Source organism: Pelobates fuscus, chromosome 6 (genome assembly GCF_036172605.1).
Source record: "Pelobates fuscus isolate aPelFus1 chromosome 6, aPelFus1.pri, whole genome shotgun sequence".
Classification (NCBI taxonomy): Eukaryota; Metazoa; Chordata; class Amphibia; order Anura; family Pelobatidae; genus Pelobates; species Pelobates fuscus.
The window spans coordinates 302,343,932-302,368,397 of NC_086322.1; the positions used below are offsets into that span (position 1 = coordinate 302,343,932).

The following is a 24,466-nucleotide window of genomic DNA, read 5'->3' on the forward strand; positions in this document are numbered from 1 at the left end:
AAACTTAGCTTACGAACTGTCATATTAGAAATTACAGCAGGAATTGGAGACACACTGTCTGAAGAAAACCCTTTGAACTGACGAGTAAACTTAAATTATATTAACCATAAAGATAAGCTAAATAACATCAGAATAGCCACCAGGAAAAGTTAACTCTTTCCTGGATAGGTATGTTTAGTGGGACGAGACTGCCCTCTATAGACCAAATACTTAAATTGCTATCTGGAAGGTAACCACACCTCCAGTTTTCTATTGGTCTATCACCTAGTGACAAACAGAGAATCTTTCCCTTTAACCCCTTAAGGACCAAACTTCTGGAATAAAAGGGAATAATGACATGTCACACATGTCATGTGTCCTTAAGGGGTTAAAAAGTTAAGACAAAGGTAAGAGACGGGGCAAAGCAGTCGGAAGCAGGCGAAGTCAAAGAGTCGAAGTTGAAGTGAGTTGGAGTTTGGGTTTCAGATTCGGCCATGCAGAGAAATCCATGACAGATATCCACTCCAGGGCACTCGGAATTTCTTACACACCAATCACACATCCATTCAGTTCCTGAGACTACCTACTAATCTGATGAAAATATCTACTCAACTGGTAATTATACTGGTTTCATTTAATTAATCTAAATTAATTAAAATTTTCTAATAGCATGATATATGACTGGATAAATCACGATCAGATTTCGATATTTAGAAATCTTAGTTACTAAAGAATATATAGTTATAGCTTCCCATTCTGCAGGTGGGAAAAGAATAATTATATATATTAGTGTGATTACATCACATGTTAGCATATCGTGTTATTTATCCAGGTGTATTGATTTGCTCTAAAATAAGATAAAATATCTGTTTAGGCAAGTTAAAATTCAGCTTGTAGAATCCGGTAGATTATTTTTATTGGATGGTTCCAGGAAATGACTAATGAGCTGGTTTAGATGTTGTGTTAATTAAAATTACATGAGAATAGGTCTTAATTACCTAGGAGGTCTAGCCAGCATTGAAAGGGTTATTCTAACTGTTAGCTAAAGTTTTAAGGCCTTACGCTGCAAGCTGTGTGAAACTTTAAATTTCTTTCTCTGAAGTACTATCATAAATCTTGTCTTGACAATTGGCTGTGTTAACCATTGGAATGTGTATTGCCATTGTATTGCATACTCATGTTATACTGAATATTCATTGATTATTTTCACGCATGTTACTTATTATGTTTATTATTTAATTTGTCACAATAAATTGTATCTATTTTTATAACAAATTGTGATTTTATTTATATGGAATACATTTCACTTACATGATAACGATCTTTGGGATCTGAGAATTGAAATAGTGGGCAATTCTCTACTGTTTACTATTATTATCCCATAAATATCCCCACATAATATTTGATGTGTAATGAAAGCCATATTTCTCCTGAACAAAATGATATATAATACGTGTGGGAGCACTTAGTGTGAAAGAGGTAAATTATGGTAGTACAGACATATAACTCAAGTTCTAGGTTTTGGATTGACTCAGAACTTGGAAAATTGCCTCCGTCCTTAAGGGGTTAAATTGCACCATTTTGGCATGGCCGTGTAGCTCCGGACCAACAAGCGAAACAAACTTCAATACCCGCATTTAAACTAACGCCAAACCTCACACGGGGAGACCTTGAGACCCCACAGGCACAATGGGCAGGAAAACTAAAAAGGCGAAACATGACAAGCCCCGCCAGGGCATGGATATCGGGTAAATTATGGCAGCAAGCACACGATGCTGCAGGAGCCAAGATGGTGTCTCTGCACGGCGGCTGCTCGGATTTCACAGACGGGTCATCGGACGAAGATGGGGGAGACCTCATGCTGTCCATGCCGACCCCGACACCATCACGGACACAGCCACCCAGAAAACCCCATACCCCAGTGACAATGGAAGCAATTGGAGCCCTCATGGCTGACCATCATAAAAAAATAGCGGACGATGTGGCCCTGCTCAGAGGGGACATTAAGGGCATTACCAACAGGCTGGATGCAGTGGAAGCCACCTCCACCGGCCACGCGAAACGGATTGCAGACCTCCAGGCAGCGATATGAGACCTGCAACAAAAAACCTGGCAACACGAGCAACAAATTGCCGCCCACGAAGATAAGTACCGCCGAAACAATATAAAGCTACGAGGGGTTGCAGACACCGTCCCAGAGGCTGAACTGCCACATTTTGTCAGGAGATTACTCACAGCATTATTAACCCCCAAGGCAGCAAAAGCAACCGTCCTGGAAGGAATATTCCGCGTACCGCGAACAGCAACGGCCCCACCAACTGCAACAGGGGACCTGATTCTCCAATTCCAGTCGTTCAGGGACAAAAAAGCGGTCCTGGATGTTCTTAAAGGTCAGCCTACATACCCCTTTGAGGGAATGACCATCTCATTCTACGCGGACTTGTCGGGCGGAACACTGGCGTGGAGGAGACATATGAGCCCATTCACAGCTCTCCTGCGCCTCCAGCAAATCCGGTACAGGTGGGAACCAGGGTGCACCCTTACTATAGAAGCAGGGGGCAACAGGCATATAATCCACGACATGCAAGAGGCCACTGAGAAGCTGGGTTTACTTGGCCTCCCCTTGAACGCACTGGCTCAGCCGACGCGACCAGCAGGCCAAATGCGCCCACCAGGAGGATACTCAGCTGAAGCCCCAGAGTTTGTGCCCCGGAGAACACCCGCAGACCCCTATGCCAAGGTCACAACTTGAAGCTGGACATACCCTGTAGGTCTAGCGTAACGTACTGCACAACACCGTGCATACCTCCCGATGACCTGAGGACCCAGGCATGCCTGTAACTTTAAGTTCCCTCACACTTATGCATAATATGGAACTAATCTACGTTCTGTGAACTTTTTATATTTTTTATATATTTTTTATATTTTATGTTCCTTTTTTCTTTGTATTTTTTATATATATTTTTTTACATTTTATGTTCCCTTTTTCATTTTTGTTACCATCGTGGGCCTATGCTCACACATCCAGACAGCTAGCTATGTCTGATGACACCAACCAGCCGGCTCCATCGAGAGCCTATGCACTAGCTATATAAGCACTTACTATACATAACTGACATCTTGCTATCAATATGTAGCCCTCACACACTGCATGCAGGCTCTGCTTATAAGACCTAGATCATGAAATAGGGCATATTCATAAGTATATTCTTACTGTTACTTGATCCGTCCTAAGTACAATGTGCGACGCCTCCAACAATCTATTGGCGACACTTGAAAAACAGCATGTATAGTGCAGGATGACATGTATGTCATTATTACTTTAGAAGCGAGCTACTGCATGATCACGTGCCTTTTTGTTAACTAACATGTTTCTTTACACTGTTCTTTTATAAAACTAAAAACTGTGCTACCACTTGAACGCATGTATTCAGCTTGTGGTCTACAACTTAATATATTCACCACTAACTATGTGCCGCAGTTACTCAGGCTTGAGTGCCATATTACTCCTGAAACCACTTATTAGTCATATAGGCATACTAACCTTCAGCTACTATAATCTTCACACTCCAACAATCGATGTATAGTTATACCTTTAATCAAAACGATGCATAGTTATACCTTTAAATGTTTAGTGATTGATGCTGTTCCATTGTGTAAATAACAAAAAATGTGCAAGAAATCTGAATGCCATGTCATTGTCACAAAATGTATGATATCATTTGCTTTGTCCCGCTGTCGTGGCGTGGCAAACGTACTCTGTACACCAATTGCACAATAAAATAAAGAATTAAAAAAAAATTAAAAAAAAATTGCACCATTTTTTATTATGGTGAAATGATGCAGAGCTTTATAGGAGGGTAACGTTTGAAATATACCTTTTTTGCCTGAATACATGTTTTTTCGACTGTTTTAAAAACAAGAAATCACGGAAGGCCAGTCATCACTGATAGAGGGGGTAAATCTTTTGAGTACACAGCATCTGTTAAGTTTTGACAAGCGGATCAGCTTACCCTCATGCACTGGAAGCGAAATCTCATAAGGCGTATGCGGTTTCGAGCTTCTGCTGCCTTCAGTTGCCCCACCACCCTGGCCTGCTTCTCCTGCTCTGGGTCCCTCACGGTCTGTGGAGTTTCCTGGAGACATTTCAGGGTGTGCTCCCGTATTCGGCTGTTGGTGAGGACCAACGACGTTGCTACTTCTTTCTTTGGCTGCTCGTAGGCCAGACACCTTGCCCTTTGCACTGGATTCATCTTTCTGAGCTCTGCCTGCGAGATTGTATTCTTACCCACTGTCTTTTCATTTGTACCCATGGTCAGCTTCTGTGATGTCATCAGATGGATTGGAGAATTTCTAAAAAAATTTAGAGATTTTCAGATTTCTTAGAGCAGCATATGATATGTATGTGAGCAGTCAAAGAGCTGACATTCATTAAAGGGGCAGTAAATAAAATATCAATAGTTTATTTTGTTGCATGTATCACTTTGTCATTGCAGCCAAGGTAAAAGCATCTCTGCATAAAGTGATGGATGGCATGTTCTGTGCTAGTCTGTCTATGTGTTCACAGACTGCAGCAGTGACCTTTTAGGTGTGAGCTAGATCACACTTGTGGCGTCCAATTTGGCATTAACGCTATAAATTAGAAGCAACACAAATATTAGTGTTCCTTAAAGTTGTCATTTTAAAGATAAGTTCATTTAACCTGTACCTTCTACTGGTCAAACTGTTAGCAAATCCCCCAAAAAACCCTCCAAAACTCAGTAAAATATTTTCGCCCCTCCTAACAGTGCGCAGCATTCACATGTAAGGCAAAATCAGTCAAAAACCGTGCTAATGGCCAGAACCCATAATATATATATATATATATATATATATATATATATATATATATACATATATATATATATATATATATATATATATATATATATATATATATATATATAGAGCTACTGTAGCCAAAGGGGGAATGAATAAGGGCATAAAATGTTCAATTATAAGATTCATCAAAGCGACATTACCCAATTAGGAATGGTTATCACTAGCAGGAAAGAAAATGTACGTTAGTGTTTGCATTCTGATTTCCAGTGAAGTCTAAACCTATTTAAATGAAAATTGATTTACAACAGAAAAACATGTCTTCGAACAACATGAGAATTCTTATGGGGAATCTTTAAATAGTATTACAAGATGTCCTGGCTGAGTAAATGCTGGGAGAATTGAATGCCAGATTTGCAAGGTCTTGTTTTAACATCTCCATTTAAAGACTGAATCGCACTATCTCCTATCGTCTCGTGGGATTTGAATTATTTTTTTTATCAGTCTCTGGATTGCCCAGAAACCATCACTGTACCAGATTGCATGCTGGGCGTTCATTCACAAAACCATGAATTACATAAAACTAGCAAAAAACATTGTTAAAAAAAATGTATAACTATCAAAACAAAACATCAAAATCGGAAAAATTCTCCAACTGAAAATTAAAAAAAAAAAAATGTTTATAAAGGAAGTATGATTCAATGAATCCATACAACATGTAAACTCACTGAGCTATTGAATACAGCAGCCTTAATCATAGAAACATTAATGAAATAAAAAAATGTTCTATAATTATACCTTATGCAAAATGAATAATTCGAAACGCTTTCATTTCTGCTTTAAATGGTGTAAAATGCTATTTTACTTGTATTTGGTAAACCTGATATATTGATTAATTGAACAGTGTGGCAAACACATGTAATTAGCAAAATCTCATTAGTTTCTATGTGAAACCGGTGACTTGTGACATTTCTCCTTTTATTATTCATTGCGTTGATAGACAGACAGAGAAATACGAATACAGACGAATCAAATAGTCACCATAACAGAATAAGATGGTTTGTTTTTTTAATTTTTTCATTATAAATTATTATGTTAAAATGGCTAGTAAAAGGACAATTATACCAGGTAAAGGGTTATTAACTCCACTTATATATTTTTTTCATTTTCCCAAAACCAGACTCAAATCTTCTGTTTTCACCCTATATTATAATCTCCTCTTTGCATCCTAATATTGCCAGTCTGCACTGAAAATAGGCTTTTCTTGAATGTTCTTCATAAAAAGTGTGACCCAATAATGTCGCTCCTGCATCATTAAACTCTCCAATACCCCCAATTCCCCACACCCCCTCTCTCACCCTCTATCGCCCCTGCCCGCTCTCACCCTCTATCCCCCCTGCCTACCTCTCTCACCCTCTATCCCCCCTGCCCCCTCTCTCACCCTCTATCCCCCCTGCCCCCTCCATCCCCCTGCCCTCTCTCTCACCCTCTATCACCTCTGCCCCCTCTCTCACCCTCTATCCCCCCTGCCCCCTCTCTCACCCTCCATCCCCCTCTCTCACCCCTCACCCTCTATCCCCCCTGCCCCCCTTTATCCCCCCTCTCTCACCCTCTATCCCCCTCTCTCACCCTCTGCGCCCCCTCCATCCCCCTCTCTCACCGTCCATCCCCCTCTCTCACCCCTCACCCTCTATCCCTCCTGCCCCCCTGCCCCCCTTTATCCCCCCTCTCTCACCCCTTGGTTGGATCCTCTGCTTGCAGGCCGCCATGCCGCTTGTTTACCAGCGTTGCCCTGGAGATCCCGTTGCTGAGCGACAAACTCCGGCTCTTCAATGTCACGTGATCAAACCAAGAGCAGCAGGAACAAACTACAATCCCCATCATCCTTCACTGTGCTGCTACAGGATTATACCCCCTGTATTAGAGTTATTACCCCCCTGTATTAGTGTTATTACCCCCTGTATTAGAGTTATTACCCCCTGTATTAGTGTTATTACCCCCTGTATTAGTGTTATTACCCCTGTATTAGAGTTATTACCCCCCTGTATTAGAGTTATCACCCCCCTGTATTAGAGTTATTACCCCCCTGTATTAGAGTTATTACCCCCTGTATTAGTGTTATTACCCCCCTGTATTAGTGTTATTACCCCCCTGTATTAGAGTTATTACCCCTGTATTAGAGTTATTACCCCCCTGTATTAGAGTTATTACCCCCTGTATTAGTGTTATTACCCCCTGTATTAGTGTTATTACCCCTGTATTAGAGTTATTACCCCCCTGTATTAGAGTTATTACCCCCTGTATTAGTGTTATTACCCCCTGTATTAGTGTTATTACCCCCCTGTATTAGTGTTATTACCCCCTGTATTAGAGTTATTACCCCCCTGTATTAGAGTTATTACCCCCCTGTATTAGTGTTATTACCCCCCTGTATTAGAGTTATTACCCCTGTATTAGAGTTATTACCCCCCTGTATTAGAGTTATTACCCCCCTGTATTAGTGTTATTACCCCTGTATTAGAGTTATTACCCCCTGTATTAGTGTTATTACCCCCCTGTATTAGTGTTATTACCCCCCTGTATTAGAGTTATTACCCCCCTGTATTAGAGTTATTACCCCCTGTATTAGAGTTATTACCCCCTGTATTAGTGTTATTACCCCCCTGTATTAGAGTTATCACCCCCTGTATTAGAGTTATTACCCCCCTGTATTAGAGTTATTACCCCCTGTATTAGAGTTATTACCCCCCTGTATTAGTGTTATTACCCCCTGTATTAGAGTTATTACCCCCTGTATTAGTGTTATTACCCCCTGTATTAGAGTTATTACCCCCCTGTATTAGAGTTATTACCCCCTGTATTAGTGTTATTACCCCCCTGTATTAGAGTTATCACCCCCTGTATTAGTGTTATTACCCCCCTGTATTAGAGTTATTACCCCCCTGTATTAGAGTTATTACCCCCTGTATTAGAGTTATTACCCCCCTGTATTAGAGTTATCACCCCCTGTATTAGTGTTATTACCCCCTGTATTAGAGTTATTACCCCCCTGTATTAGTTATTACCCCCCTATATTAGTGTTATTACCCCCCTGTATTAGTGTTATTACCCCCCTGTATTAGAGTTATTACCCCCCTATATTAGTGTTATTACCCCCCTGTATTAGTGTTATTACCCCCTGTATTAGAGTTATTACCCCCCTGTATTAGAGTTATTACCCCCTGTATTAGAGTTATTACCCCCCTGTATTAGAGTTATTACCCCCTGTATTAGTGTTATTACCCCCTGTATTAGTGTTATTACCCCCTGTATTAGAGTTATTACCCCCCTGTATTAGAGTTATCACCCCCTGTATTAGTGTTATTACCCCCTGTATTAGAGTTATTACCCCCTGTATTAGAGTTATTACCCCCCTGTATTAGAGTTATCACCCCCTGTATTAGTGTTATTACCCCCTGTATTAGAGTTATCACCCCCTGTATTAGTGTTATTACCCCCCTGTATTAGAGTTATTACCCCCCTATATTAGAGTTATTACCCCCCTATATTAGTGTTATTACCCCCTGTATTAGAGTTATTACCCCCCTGTATTAGAGTTATCACCCCCTGTATTAGTGTTATTACCCCCCTGTATTAGAGTTATTACCCCCTGTATTAGTGTTATTACCCCCTGTATTAGAGTTATCACCCCCTGTATTAGTGTTATTACCCCCCTGTATTAGAGTTATTACCCCCCTATATTAGTGTTATTACCCCCCTGTATTAGAGTTATTACCCCCCTGTATTAGAGTTATTACCCCCTGTATTAGTGTTATTACCCCCTGTATTAGAGTTATCACCCCCTGTATTAGTGTTATTACCCCCCTGTATTAGAGTTATTACCCCCCTATATTAGTGTTATTACCCCCCTGTATTAGAGTTATTACCCCCCTGTATTAGAGTTATTACCCCCCTGTATTAGAGTTATTACCCCCCTGTATTAGAGTTATTACCCCCCTGTATTAGAGTTATTACCCCCTGTATTAGAGTTATTACCCCCCTGTATTAGAGTTATTACCCCCCTGTATTAGTGTTATTACCCCCCTGTATTAGTGTTATTACCCCCCTGTATTAGAGTTATTACCCCCTGTATTAGTGTTATTACCCCCCTGTATTAGTGTTATTACCCTCCTGTATTAGTGTTATTACCCCCTGTATTAGAGTTATTACCCCCCTGTATTAGAGTTATTACCCCCCTGTATTAGAGTTATTACCCCCCTGTATTAGAGTTATGACCCCCCTGTATTAGAGTTATTACCCCCCTGTATTAGTGTTATTACCCCCTGTATTAGAGTTATTACCCCCTGTATTAGAGTTATTACCCCCTGTATTAGTGTTATTACCCCCCTGTATTAGAGTTATTACCCCCTGTATTAGAGTTATTACCCCCTGTATTAGTGTTATTACCCCCCTGTATTAGAGTTATTACCCCCTGTATTAGTGTTATTACCCCCCTGTATTAGAGTTATTACCCCCTGTATTAGAGTTATTACCCCCTGTATTAGTGTTATTACCCCCCTGTATTAGAGTTATTACCCCCCTGTATTAGAGTTATTACCCCCTGTATTAGTGTTATTACCCCCTGTATTAGAGTTATTACCCCTGTTATGGTACTTTTTAGCAGTAAACCAAAATGTTTAAATGTCTATCTGTTCCTGTCCAAATTAATAAAATAAATTGCGTATATACGCTGAAGTAATTAAGTCTGACACACAAGGTTCAGGTTAAAATAACTTCGAGAAAATTTATTGGCAAGTGATTAAAAAGCGGACGCGCAGGTCCTTTTAAGAGACATTTTACGTCATCATTGATTATTAGAATATCAGCAAATAAACATCATTAATTGGATTAATTGTTAAGTGTCGTGATTAGTGTCCTCCTATCAATATTATTAATTGGTTCAAACAACTAAGTGGTTAGTCCCGTGTCCACCCACCAAGAGGTGGGATTGTTCTGGACACGGGTGGGGGACAAGGGGTCTTGAGCGTCATTTTACACGGTCGGTGATCTCAGGCCTCGTGGCCAGGTGCAAGGTCTCTTATGAATAGAACATTTCATTACTACTGTGTTCTCATGGCCTTCAAACTATACTATGTTGCAAATCTAAGGAAAAGTCAGCAATTCCTGTGTTAATCATGTCTTTATAGAAAATACAGTCTTTGTTCTATTGTATTAGATGTGCTGGGAAATTCTGTCATGTAAGGTAGTTTTAAAATGAAGAAGTCAGGTTAGGAGGACAAAATGGAGGATTGTCACAGTATAAAGTTAAAATGGAGTTAGTGCAATAATTGAATACAAGTGCAATAAGGTTTTTTAAATAATCCCACATCAGTCCCCCCTATGAAATGTTAGATTCTAAGAGATAAAACTTTATTAAGTTAGTACCAGGAAGACGTGTTAACCCAAAGGCACAGAAACCCCGTGGCCGCTAGCTAGGTGTTAATGCAAAGTGCAAGGCTGTCCCTAGTTCTGACCCTGATAGGCTAACTCATCCGTCAGTATGGCTCTCGAACACTTCACACCCATGGGTATCCCATGGCAGCTAATCCACCACTTCTCCAACACGGGGTCTTTACCATTCACTGACAGATGCTGTCCCTAAGTTAGTCCCTTCCTAGAATTCCTGCACTTTATCAACAAAAGGGATTGTTTGCAGCGGCAGACAGGGTGAGTTGATGTCTTGGAGCTCTTGGTCATCAACTTCGAGATGGGTGAAAGTGGGTGCCGCTTGGTCAACAGTCTTCAGGAGGGATTTTCTCAGACATGGGAGGATACAACAAAAGAGAAGAGCAAAGATAAAAAGAAAAATTAGTATAGCCATACCAATATGCATTAAAGCCTTTTGCCATCCTGTCATCCAACCAAACCATCTTTCCCAGGGATCTTGTATCCCAGAATTCCTTTTTAACTCTATAGACAGGTCATTTAATTTTTCTATGGCTAATGTAACTTTACCATTAGGGCCTGTGTTTTCGGGGATGTAGGTACAACAGGTCAAGGTGTCAGGTAAAATTTTACAAACCCCTCCTTTTTCGGCTAAGATCATATCTAGGGCCATTCTATTCTGGAAAGCCATTTGGGATGTGGCCTGCAACTGTTCGGCCAACCCCTGGAGGGCGTCTCTGGTATAATTAACAAACCGCTGTTGATTATAATAAATGTAATTGATCCAATTTAAATTCTTGTTTGCGGTAACTATGGCAAAAAGTGATTCAAATCCTGCAGCAACTTCATCTCTTGCTTTAAATTCATTGGGCACCCCCCTAGGCACCCCAATAGCATCAATATAAACATGAGGATCAAAACTTCCTTTCACTGGGGCGTCACGCTTAACCTTAGTGTGCCTGGACTCATGGGTGACGAGGTGTGTGTCAGAGATAATATGTATAGGCATAATAGCTTTAGCCAAAGTACACTCCCCCCACCACTCCTTGTCCATTCTGGATCTCAGCTGTAAATCCCCACACAACCAGTAGATATCCCCTAATGACCTGGTGTGAAACTGCAACAAGTCCATAGAGACACTCCTGTAGGTAGCACAATACCCCTTAGAGAAGTTACCCAAGAATCTACCAATTCCATCATAATTAGCATAACAAGTGTAATTACCTTTATACACGGTAATACCGTCTGGGGGTTTGACATCCTTGGTTAGGAGAGGATACTCCTTTGTCCATGCACTACATATGGACCTGTTAAAATCATAGTGATAGGCAAAAAGGCTTAAAACACATTCCTCTATATCTACTGGCAGGGTTAGAGGTACGGTACCCAGGTGAGGCCGGGCACCACCACACACATAGCATGCAGTCTTATTATGCTTATTAGCATTATATTTCATCCATTCTAACCATAAATTTACATCATTAAAACCTGTTTCAGCGGCCATGGTATCTTCAAAGGTGGGGTTAGCAATGGCCATCATGTCTTGAAAGGTCTGGATATGAGGTTTTAATGGGTTAGGGACCATATGGGTGGCCCCTTGCCACTCGGAAGAGTTGCACATATCTTTTAGGAAGAAATGCCCTAATTTACGGTAGGAACCCTTTTTCCAATACATTCCCATCACATACTGGTCGGCATCCGTTGGGCTTGGATGCTCAATGTTAAGGATTAATTTCATTGGTGTACCTCCCCCAGGCTTTCTCAAAGTCATTCTCTGGAGAAGGGATCTACCTTGTTCATCTATTTTAGATAAAGCACTTTTTGGTTTGTAACCCCAGGCAGGCCCGGCATTCCATCCCGCCGCCCCCCAATGATTACAATTGTGCCCCCATTGTTTGTCAACTACACAAACATATGGGTCTTTTGAATGAGGGATATCTCTGTAAATACTCTGGATTTGTGATGTGGGGAACGGGCATTCTACAATGTCACAATAGTCAAAGGTGTAAGTAGCCACATGGGTGCATGATGAATTGTACCAGAAGGTATACCCACTAATATCTTTGGTGATGGCTACTTGTTGGGCCTTTATAAGGCTGATTAAGGAGAAGGTGTACCAGAGGTACATGCTTGTGCGGTATCTGCTTCCTCAGGGGCTGGAGATTTCTTGCAGTGGGAAGCGTGGATCCAATTTGGCCTGCCGGCCAGTTTGACGGAGGTTGCGGTAATCAGGAGAACTTGGAATGGACCGTCAAATCTTGGTTCCAGGGTATTTTTCCGCACAAACTTCTTGACCAGAACCCAATCTCCGGGAAGCAGGTTATGGGTACCTGTATCCAAATCGGGATCTGGAATTGAAGAGAAAACTTGGGCATGTATTTTGTTCAAGGCACTTGCAAGTTCAGTTACATAATCTACTAAAACATCTGATTGGAGCTGTAACTGCTGCGGATAATAACAACCTAGTCTGGGTGCTGTCCCAAATAGAATTTCATATGGGGACAGTGAATGCTTCCCTCTAGGTGTGTGCCTAACACTAAACAAAGCTATTGACAGGCTTTCTGGCCAGGGCATCTTTGTTTCTTGTGACATTTTTAACATTCTGGCTTTTAGAGTGCCATTCATGCGCTCTACTTTACCACTACTTTGTGGGTGGTAAGGGGTGTGGAAGGCTAGGGTCACCCCTAGAGCAGTCCAAATTTCTTTGGTCACTGTTGCTGTGAAGGCTGGGCCTTGATCACTTTCAATGACTTCTGGGAGTCCAAACCTACATACTATCTCTGTAAGTAGGCGTCTTGCGGTTGTTTTTTCAGTGATATTGGCCACTGGGTAGGCCTCTGGCCATCCTGAGAACATGTCCACTATGACTAGTGCATATTCATGGGGCCCACTCTTGGGCATTTGGATGTGATCAATTTGAATTCGCTGGAAGGGGTACATGGGCTTTGCCAGGTGTTTTGCAGGCACCTTGATTGGTCTTCCTGGATTGCATTTTGCACAAATAACACAGGCCTTACAGAAGCTGCTGATCAATGTTGTGATTCCGGGTGCTTCATAATACTTCTGTATGAGGGCGGCCATCAATTCCTTTGACAGGTGTGCAGGCCCATGTGCCCATTGGACAACTGCTGGATATAAATTTTTTGGAAGACAAAATTTGAAGTTGTTGTAATATACTCCGTCCTTTTGGACAGCTCCTTTATTTTTCCATTTTTGGGTTTCTTCAGGAGTGACTGCAGCTTGCTGTTCTCGTAAAATTCGCAAATCAGTAGGAAGAGTTTGCAGAGCAAAAATAGGGACTTCTTCTTCTTCTTCTTCTTGTCCGGACACTTCTTCATCCACTTCCTGCAGATCCCTGGCTGCTAGCTTAGCAGCCCGATCAGCCAAATGGTTGCCCTTTGCTTCATCTGTATCCAATTTCCCATGGGCCTTTACCTTCAAAACGGCCACTTCTTCAGGGAGTAGGAGGGCATCCATTAGCTCCTTGATTGCAGTACTATGTTTGACTGGTGTACCGGCGGTGGTAAGAAATCCTCTTGTCTTCCAAATTAGGCCGAAGTCATGTGCCACACCCAGAGCATATCTTGAATCTGTATAGATGTTGGCACGTCTTCCTTCGGAAATTTTGCATGCTGAAGTCAGAGCCTGTAATTCAGCTTCTTGCGCAGACATTGCTGGCGGTAAGGATGATGATTTGATAACTTCGTCTGTCGTGGTTACGGCATATCCTGTATGATATCTTCCTTCTTCATCAGCATATCTTGAGCCGTCCACAAACAGGGTAAAATCTGGATCTTGTAATGGATTCTCATGTACAGTTGGTAGGTGTACTGTCTCCATTTTCATCTGTTCAAAACAGTCATGAGGTGTTTCGGGGTCATAATCATTCACTATGACCAGATCTTGAAATTCCTTTTCTAGGAAGTGGCGTGGCCATGCTTCCAGAAGGTCAGTTGTTGGGTATTTGACAATACCATTTTCCTGTAGCTGTTCTTCATCCATGGTGGCCCATAGCTTTGCCATGGGCCCAAGGTCATTCCATGACCTTGTCTTCAATTTGGTAACAGGAATATGTGGGATAGCAGTATCCCAATGGCGGTAGAGGTAGTTAAGTTGTTGAGGTAGTTGGATTAAGACCATGCTATTGCCTTCAGAATCACAATAGAAATCTTGAGCAGTGAGCTTCACATCAGTCCAGTGGTAAAGCTCATCTTCATAGCAAGGTTCGGGAGTAATGTCTGGTTTGTACCACATGGTACAGAAGGCGTAATCTGGGCCTTCACAGAGAGGCTTCTCATCTTCATAAAATGTCAAATGTGGATGCATGACTTTCTTGATACATCCACAAAGCAGGTAAATGTAGGTTTCATCTGTGATAAATCCATAATAGATACCCCCCTCAGGGAGTGGAAGAAGAGTGGATGGGTTAAGAACTTGACATCTTTGGATGGAAATATTGTCAGGTAGAAGAAGATGGCACTGGAGACGTAGGTGTCTGGCTGGAGACACGTGCTTAAGCTGGACTTGGTTGATGATGGCAGAGATGTCATGAGGGGCCAAAACAACCAGAGGGTGGCCAAGGACCAGGTCTGAGGTTCTTTCTATGAGCTCTCTTGCAGCAAAGACAGCCCTGAGACAGGAAGGAGTCCCTCTGGCCACAATGTCCAGTTGACATGAGAAATATCCAATAGGCCTTTGGCGGCCTCTTAAGTCATTAGTTTGGGTGAGAACTCCTGTTGCGTGGCCTTGTCTTTCAGAGACAAATAACTTGAAAGGTTTTGAGTAGTCAGGTAGGCCCAAGGCAGGAGCAGAAGCAATGGCACGTTTGAGAGCATTGAAATTGTCCAGAGCTTCATTAGGCAAACAGAAAGGGTCAGACTTAAGTGCGTCATAGAGAGGTTGCATGAGCAGGGAGGCTTCTGGGATCCATGCTCTGCAGTAGGAAATGAGGTCTAGGAAGGCATGGAGGGATTTCGAAGTCCTTGGAGTTGGAATATCCAGTACAGCTCTCACCCGGTCCCGGGTAAGATGCCTGGCACCTTGAGATAGGCAATGTCCAAGGAAAATTACTGAAGGTTGGCAGAACTGTAGCTTGATGAGCGAAGCTTTGCATCCTTGTTCTGCCAAATAACAAAGCAGACTAATTGAGCACTTTTCAGTAGTGGGTATATAATCTCCACAGAGCAGTAAATCATCCACATACTGGAGCAGGACAACTTCTGGGTGCTCAGCTTGCCATGGGTCAAGGATGGTGGCCATGGCCTTTGCAAATTGACTTGGTGAATTTTGTGCCCCTTGGGGCATGACAGTCCAGGTATACTGTTGCATCTCATGGGTGAAAGCAAACAGGTATTGGCAGGATGGGTCCAGTGGGACACTGAAGAAAGCATTTGCTAGGTCAATGACTGTGAAAAATTTTGCAGATGGTGGGACTCCAGAGAGCAGAGTATGGGGGTTTGGTACAAGAGGGGTGTCCAGGACGGTAGCTTCATTAACAGCACGGAGATCCTGAACCATCCTGTACTTCTCTGGCTCACCTTTGGGAGTTTTCTTTTTCACAGGGAATAATGGGGTGTTGCATTCAGATTTACATTTCACCAGGGCACCCTTCTCCAAGAGTGCCTTGATGTGGGTAGAAATGGCAGCGGCCTGTGCTGGTTTTAATGGATATTGTGGTTTTCTTGGTAATTTAGCTCCTGGAATGAGCTTTACCACCACAGGGGGAACATTTAGGTGACCTATGTCCTCTGGGCCTGAGGACCATAACTTGGCGGGCACCTGTGTTTTTAATGCCTCTGGGAAATTGGACCTTAATTCTGCTGCTTTCTCACGGGGCTTTTCTAAATGCAGCATTAGAGGCAAGGAGCACAAGGCTGAGGTGTCTGATTCAGATAGAGGTGTGGACATCTCTACCTGCCCATCCGGGGTAAAGGTGATGGACGCTTGCAGGCGTGAGAGAACATCGGCACCTAATAGGTTAATTGGGCATGTGGAGGATACCACAAAGCGAGCAAGCAGGCTAGAGCCAACTCGTAATGGAGTTGTTAAAGGGCTATGTCTTGGCTGGCCATCCACTCCAACACAAGAGACGTCAATATTTGACAGAAAGGATGGGTCTGGCAGGTCTTGTTCTCGCAGAACACTACGGGCTGCACCTGTGTCAACTAGAAATGTGGTAGGGTGGCCTTCAATGGGCAAAGTCACTGTGGCAAGTGGCCCCCCCTTATCCCCTGTAGACACTGCCATGACAGGGGTTGCAGACACAGGCTTGCCAATTTCCTAATCATCTGGTTCCTCAATTATCGGAACCTGTTTGGTGGCTGTAACGGATCGCCTGGCACCCCGACTGAGTACCTCCGTTAATGGATGCTCCTAGCGCTTCCTGAGGACTCCAAGCACTCTGGCAGACACCATAATCACCGAATCCGAGAAACCTTTAAATTCTCCCAAGCGTATGAATGCTGTAGACCATTGAATAGGAACCATACGAATAGGCTTGTACTCCTAGCAGTCAACTGGAACAGCATACATTAAATCCTTCCCCCAATAATGAGACGACACATCACTTTGAGGGTAAAACAGGAACTCTGGACTGGCTCATCCAGCCTGGCTTTTATTTCCAACTCACACATACAGGCCACACCCAGGGGGAGGCATAAAAGAACCAATGACATAGATGTTACCTCCCACACATCCCCTCCCCTTAGTGTGACACATAATCCCATTATGCATACAGTGTAAAATATACTTTTACACAACTTTCATAACTTTAAAACCATACATCACATTCACATAAAAATACATATCCACAATCAATCCATTCAGGGGAACAACATATTAAAAAATGGCATGAATCCGACCAGGGGTTCAAAAGATACTAAAAGTATCTTTTGTTCCTTTCTGGCTGGCAGAAAAACATCCCCACAATGCACCCTGGTTTCCTCCCTTCTGCCCTGGAGTTAATTGGAGAAGTAATCCAATTACCCAGGACTAAAGGCAGACTCCATTAACCACATGGTTGCAAAACAACATAAAACACTTTAAAATACATAAAGTCACATTTACACATAGCACACAGACATTTCACCTATCCCCAGATAGCTGGGATCTGCACGCACAAAACTACCGAATAGCGCGCAGATCCTACTCACACAGTACAATTGCCATGGAGCTAAAGTCTTTCCCATAGTCTTTCATTATATGAATAGGCTCCATGGTATGGCTATCTGGGGTATCACATTCCCATAAAGTCTGGTCCATAGTCCAAAGGCAAGAGGCGGGCAATCAGCCCCCTCCAAGGAAACGTGGCGAGGTCGGTTTCGCCACACTTCTCCCCTTTACCCCCCAGACTAACAGGGTACTTGACCTCCTGCCGGTCAGTGCCCTTGTTAGTCCAGCAGCCCACCCACAAGACAGAAACAGCAGAGCAGCCCACCCACAATAAACAGTTACTACACCTGGGTGAGGGAGAATCTTGTCCAGGTTCAGGTGCCTCACCACGGCTGTGTGGGGGACTGGTAGGCTGCCTTGGTAGGTTGCTGAGGGGGCAGAGACCAGCGGTACTCTGTCCTGTTGCCAGCACTACCACGGGAGTAGTCTGGTTGGAGCCTGGTTGCTGGAGACCGACTGTCTCCCCTTTAAATACACCGCTCTGCTGCTGGAGACCGACTGTCTCCCCTTGAGTTACACCGCTCTGCTGCTGGAGACCGACTGTCTCCCCTTGAGTTACACAGCTCTGCTGCTGGAGACCGACTGTCTCCCCTTTGGATACATAGCTCCGCTGTTGGAGGGGGAGACCGACTGTCTCCCCTTTGGCTAAGCAGCCTTGTTGCTGGGGGACAGGACTGACTGTCCTTACCCCCTGTGCTGTAGGTGCAGAGACCACAGTCCCATCTGCACAGTTGTGGGGCTTACAGTCTCCCCCTGGTACATTAAGCTGCCGCTGGGGAGAGGTGGTAACCAGCTCCTCTCCCATTAGAACACTCTGCCGCTGGGGAGAGGTGGTAACAATCTCCTCTCCCATGCATACTTTCAGTCTTTGTGGAGGGAGACCGACTGTCTCTCCTCCCAATGCAGTGTCCTGCTGCTGGGGAAAGGAGACTGGGCTCCCAATTCCCAACAAATCACACTGCCGCTGGGGAGGGAGGACGGCCCCTTTAGCTCCCTGTAACTTGGGCGCAGAGACCACGGTCCCATCTGCGCTGGTGTGGGGCTTACTGTCTCCCCTTGGTGCGCTAAGCTGCCGCTGGGGAGAGGGGGTAACAAACTCCTCTCCCTTACACACTTTCAGCCGCTGGGGAGCAGGGCTGACCCTCTGTACTCCCTGTAGGCAGGGCGCAGAGACCACGGTCCCATCTGCGCTGGTGAGGGGCTTACTGTCTCCCCTTGGTGAGCTGCGCTGCCGCTGGGGAGAGGGAATAACAAACTCCTCTCCCTTACACACCTTCAGCCGCTGGGGAGAGGGGATAACAGGCTCCTCTCCCTGCACCGTAGACTGCCGCTGGGGAGCAAGAACGGCACCTTCAGCTCCCTGTAACGCACACTGCCGCTGGGGATCTGGGCCGACTGCCCAGCATCCCTGTAGGGCCGGTAGAGAGACCGCAGTCCCATCTCCACCTGCCATCTGTGGGTCTTCCCAGGACCAATCCGTGAGGCCCCTCAACATTTGTGAGTAAGGGCCACCTGCTTCCCCACCTGGCAACTCTGGCTGCTGCTGGGGATCTGGGCCGGCTGCCCAGGATCCCGGTGGAGCGACCTTGGTCCCATCTCTACCTGCCTGTTGTGGTTCCTCACAGGACCAGTCTATGAGGACCCCCACTTCGGGTTCCTCCCGCCGCCTCAGGGAAAGACGGCTAACCTCCTCGGATGCAGCCTCTACTCGGCTGCTGTAACGCTCCTGCTGCTGAGCATACTTCCTCTCTTTTGCCAACCGGAATTCTCGGTCCAGCCTTGTGTTTCGCTCAGCCATGACCTGGTTCCAGATCACCCGGCGTGTCTCCATGGGTATATCATCCCCATACTCGGCCACTCGCTGCCTCACCTCGGCCAGCCAATCATCTCCAGAGCCAGAACCTTCCATACTTGTCTGCTCCCAGGGGCGCTGCACGACTGCTAGCGTTGCCCTCAATTTGTAAATCCAAACAGTGTCTCTGAGCTGCTTTACCTCACACTAGGACGCCATCCCACCGCTGCCACCAATGTAACGGATCGCCTGGCACCCCGACTGAGTACCTCCGTTAATGGATGCTCCTAGCGCTTCCTGAGGACTCCAAGCACTCTGGCAGACACCATAATCACCGAATCCGAGAAACCTTTAAATTCTCCCAAGCGTATGAATGCTGTAGACCATTGAATAGGAACCATACGAATAGGCTTGTACTCCTAGCAGTCAACTGGAACAGCATACATTAAATCCTTCCCCCAATAATGAGACGACACATCACTTTGAGGGTAAAACAGGAACTCTGGACTGGCTCATCCAGCCTGGCTTTTATTTCCAACTCACACATACAGGCCACACCCAGGGGGAGGCATAAAAGAACCAATGACATAGATGTTACCTCCCACACATCCCCTCCCCTTAGTGTGACACATAATCCCATTATGCATACAGTGTAAAATATACTTTTACACAACTTTCATAACTTTAAAACCATACATCACATTCACATAAAAATACATATCCACAATCAATCCATTCAGGGGAACAACATATTAAAAAATGGCATGAATCCGACCAGGGGTTCAAAAGATACTAAAAGTATCTTTTGTTCCTTTCTGGCTGGCAGAAAAACATCCCCACAATGCACCCTGGTTTCCTCCCTTCTGCCCTGGAGTTAATTGGAGAAGTAATCCAATTACCCAGGACTAAAGGCAGACTCCATTAACCACATGGTTGCAAAACAACATAAAACACTTTAAAATACATAAAGTCACATTTACACATAGCACACAGACATTTCACCTATCCCCAGATAGCTGGGATCTGCACGCACAAAACTACCGAATAGCGCGCAGATCCTACTCACACAGTACAATTGCCATGGAGCTAAAGTCTTTCCCATAGTCTTTCATTATATGAATAGGCTCCATGGTATGGCTATCTGGGGTATCACATTCCCATAAAGTCTGGTCCATAGTCCAAAGGCAAGAGGCGGGCAATCAGCCCCCTCCAAGGAAACGTGGCGAGGTCGGTTTCGCCACAGTGGCTTTGGGAGCTGGGGCAGGTTTGGAGGGCTTTCTGGGCTCCCTTGGCTCCTTTTTAGGTTCTGGGCAGTCACTTATAAAGTGCCCCTTGGCTCCACAATTAAAACAATGTCCCCCCTCCTCCGGTCTAGTACCTTTTGGGACTGGGGTGGAGCGGGATACCATGAGAGGCGCTGAAGTGGATCTTCTTGGGGTCTGAGCGGATTCCAAACCTCTAGCAACTAAAAGTAGGGTGTCCAGGGGAACAACCTTATATTCAGGGCGTGCAGCAATGATTCCCTTGCGTATAGAGTCCTTAACACCTTGGACAAACGCACCTGACAGCATTTGTGAATGAATCTTGTCAGTAAGATCAAACCCCAAATCTGTAAACATTTGATACAGTCTTGCATGAAACCTTTCCACTGATTCTCCTTTATCTTGAATAACATCAGTAAGGCCAGCAGCCTGATCTGCAAGTTTGTCCTTAGCCCATTCTCTTAATTGGGTGCAAAAAGTTACTCCAGAGGGGTAATCAACATCACTGTTGAGCTGATCTGTACTGAGGTGTCGGGCCATACTTGGCCAATATGCATCCCCTGCTTTAATAGCACAAATGCTCAATAAATCACGCCATGCGGCTGAATAAGTCTTTTGAATTTGAACTATCCCTCGGTAGAAGGGCATAGGCTGCTTTTCTGGGTCCGGGAGTGATTTCATCAGAGCACTAGCTTGAGTGGGGTTAAAAGCTACATATTTAGGAGGGGCCTGTTCTCCCCGACCCTTGTGGCCGAAGGGATCATCGATAGAACGATGAGTTGGGGCTCCCGCAGCAAGTTCCGATGAGACATGGGACACCCTGTCCATCTCGTCATCATCGAATTCTATGATATTGACTCTTCTACGCGGTGCAGGTCCCGCGTGAGGTGAAAGGATCGGTGGTTGGGAATGAGCCCCAGATGCAGGGGTGGCTAGCGAGTCGTAACCTGGGGACAGGTAGTCGCCGGGAATTACTGGCATCAGGGCTGAACTGGGGGCCGCCATATTGGAGGCGGGGAAAGGAGTTGCTTCAGGATTAAGGGAAGAAGCGGCGGCCATATTTGATATGGGCACTTCCGGGGCAGATTGGGCCGGACTGGGCATGACCGGAACCTGGGGAGTGGCTTGGGGAAAGGGAGGGTAACCGGGGTAGGGCAGGGCCATGGGATATGGGAAGGGGTAGGGCCAGGCAGGGGAGGGCAAAAGAGTAGGGTGGGCAGGTACGGTTAAGGAGGTAGGATATTGGACTGGGGCGGAGCTGGTTATCGGAGGAGACAGGACAGGATTAGTAGGGATGGATGCAGAAAGAGGAGTCGTAGCATGGGAGGGAGGGGTAGTTAGCTGGGCGGGTGCTGATGGAAGGGGATTAACCATAGAGAGGGATTGCAGGGAGGAGGCGGCAGATGAGATGTTAGGATTAGGCATGGAAGGGAGCGTGGGGATGGCTGAGGATGATGGGACCGTTAGGGAAAGGGAAGGGGTAAAGAAAGATCCATCAGAATTCAGGACCGGGCAGACAGGGGAGGTGATGGGATGGGATTCGGGAGGATCGGGAGTGGGGAACATAGTCAGCTGGCTATCACCTATGGCTGACTGAACCTTGGGGACGGACATCCCCTGGGCGCCATTTTGGGGCGCTGGCTGAGGGAAAACCCCAGCAACACAATTTTTATGATACACAAACAATTTCACACCTTTGTGATTTACTTCTTCCTCAACCCAACCTTCTAACTGAATAGCCTTCGCTACTCTGTACCATGCTTCAGCAGTCTTTAATAAACCATTATCTGTAAGCTTGCCTTTCATTTCTGCTAGTAACTTGCGCCAACTTTCTGGTTGCAATCTCCCACATGTCGGTACAGCAATTTTACATACTTTTGCAATCTTTTCAACACCTTTAACCATCTCTTCACCCTCTCTGTTCTCTACCAAATCACATGCTAACCAGCCCTTACTGGGCTTATCTAAATCCTGTCCCATAGTCCCTCTACCCCTATACCAGCGTCCTAGATATAGAGAGAGAGAAGGAAAATTGAACAGGAACATCTACAATGCTCGACTGCCACCCGAGAATCGTGGGACTTTCTCAGGTGCGTCTTCCCAAAACGAAGACTAGTCACTGAATCCGCCTACCCGGGGTGGTAGACACGGATTGGAGCGAGGTGAGAAGTGTGTGACCAATCACTTCTCTTTTAAGAGGAATGGGAGTGGATAGTATAATAATATAGAGAGTGTAGAAAAGATGAAAGGCAAGGAAAAATCCTTAGAGACAGACACAGGAGTACATGAGACTCCTCATTAAACAAACAAGACAACAATACAGTTGAAATACAGTGTATGCATCACAGTTCAAATGAAATCAACAGTAATTCCTTTCCTTTACTCATGTGCTTACTCCAAAATCACCTCCCTCAACCCCGTAGTGCCCCTATAAAACCCACTTATAAGTCTCACTACCACAAATAAACAGAAAAACTGGAATTCCACCAGCCCCAGCGCTCAGGGCGGTGGTTACCAAAAGAAAACTGGAATCCCCCCAGCCGAAGCTGAGGTTTACCAAAACTGGAATCCCCCCCAGCCTCGGTACTCGGGACAGTGGTTACCAAACTTGGAATTCCACTAGCCCCAGTACTCGAAACTGTGGGTTACCACGTGCACAATGAGGCTAGCTAAGCTCTCAGAGTGTCACCAGAAGGATCACAGGAAATTATGAGTCTACACAAAATCCACAGTTCCAACAATCCCCTTTTTCCTTACAGCCACAGCCACGAGGCTCCTAAAAGAGGTAAACAGGCAAAGATGACCCCCAGGAACACATCCACAGGCCAACCCCCCTTTTTCCCTACAACCACAGCACCGTGGTTCCTAAAAGGAGTAAAACAGGCAACAGAAGACCCAGGCAAATCCCCTCAGGTCCACCGCCCCTTTATCCCAAAAAAGGGCAAAATACAAACAGATAGACAGATATACTGAAGACCCAGGCAAATCCCCTTAGGTCCACCCCCCTTTATCCCAAAAAGGGGAAAACAAGCAAGACAGAACCCCAGGCAAATCCCCTGCAGGTCCACCCCCCCTTTATCTCAAAATGGGGAAACAGGCAAACAATTCAAACACAATTCAAACACACCCAGGCAACAGATAGACTAAAATGCAGGTAAACAAATGAGTAACGAGACACCGGGCAAGATATTACCTGTCTTTGATGTCCTCCCGGGAAGCAGTCACAGACACGTGGACGGGTCAATCAAAGGGGCCGGAACATACCGGTGGCTCTGCAGAAGTCTCTACCGTGTACCTGGAGGTGATCAATCTCCTTTCCTTCCCCCTGGATTCCTCCGTCCAACAGCGTCTTCCTTAGGACGGCTCACCGGCCAGACATAGCCCGGTGCCCCACGTTGGGCGCCAAGTTGTTATGGTACTTTTTAGCAGTAAACCAAAATGTTTAAATGTCTATCTGTTCCTGTCCAAATTAATAAAATAAATTGCGTATATACGCTGAAGTAATTAAGTCTGACACACAAGGTTCAGGTTAAAATAACTTCGAGAAAATTTATTGGCAAGTGATTAAAAAGCGGACGCGCAGGTCCTTTTAAGAGACATTTTACGTCATCATTGATTATTAGAATATCAGCAAATAAACATCATTAATTGGATTAATTGTTAAGTGTCGTGATTAGTGTCCTCCTATCAATATTATTAATTGGTTCAAACAACTAAGTGGTTAGTCCCGTGTCCACCCACCAAGAGGTGGGATTGTTCTGGACACGGGTGGGGGACAAGGGGTCTTGAGCGTCATTTTACACGGTCGGTGATCTCAGGCCTCGTGGCCAGGTGCAAGGTCTCTTATGAATAGAACATTTCATTACTACTGTGTTCTCATGGCCTTCAAACTATACTATGTTGCAAATCTAAGGAAAAGTCAGCAATTCCTGTGTTAATCATGTCTTTATAGAAAATACAGTCTTTGTTCTATTGTATTAGATGTGCTGGGAAATTCTGTCATGTAAGGTAGTTTTAAAAT

General features: G+C 44.7%; 1 protein-coding gene across 1 annotated transcript in view; it reads right to left on the reverse strand.

The window, feature by feature from the left end:
* Positions 1-6,587, reverse strand: part of LKAAEAR1 (LKAAEAR motif containing 1) — a 34,388-nt gene extending 27,801 nt beyond the window's left edge. The window contains exons 1-2 of the mRNA XM_063425672.1: positions 6,533-6,587; positions 3,993-4,332 (exon numbers count right to left, since the gene is read on the reverse strand). Of these exons, the coding sequence (XP_063281742.1) occupies positions 3,993-4,313 (321 nt within the window). The 5' untranslated portion in view covers positions 4,314-4,332; positions 6,533-6,587. The remainder of the gene's footprint in view (positions 1-3,992; positions 4,333-6,532) is intronic.
* Positions 6,588-24,466: the final 17,879 nt, after the last annotated feature.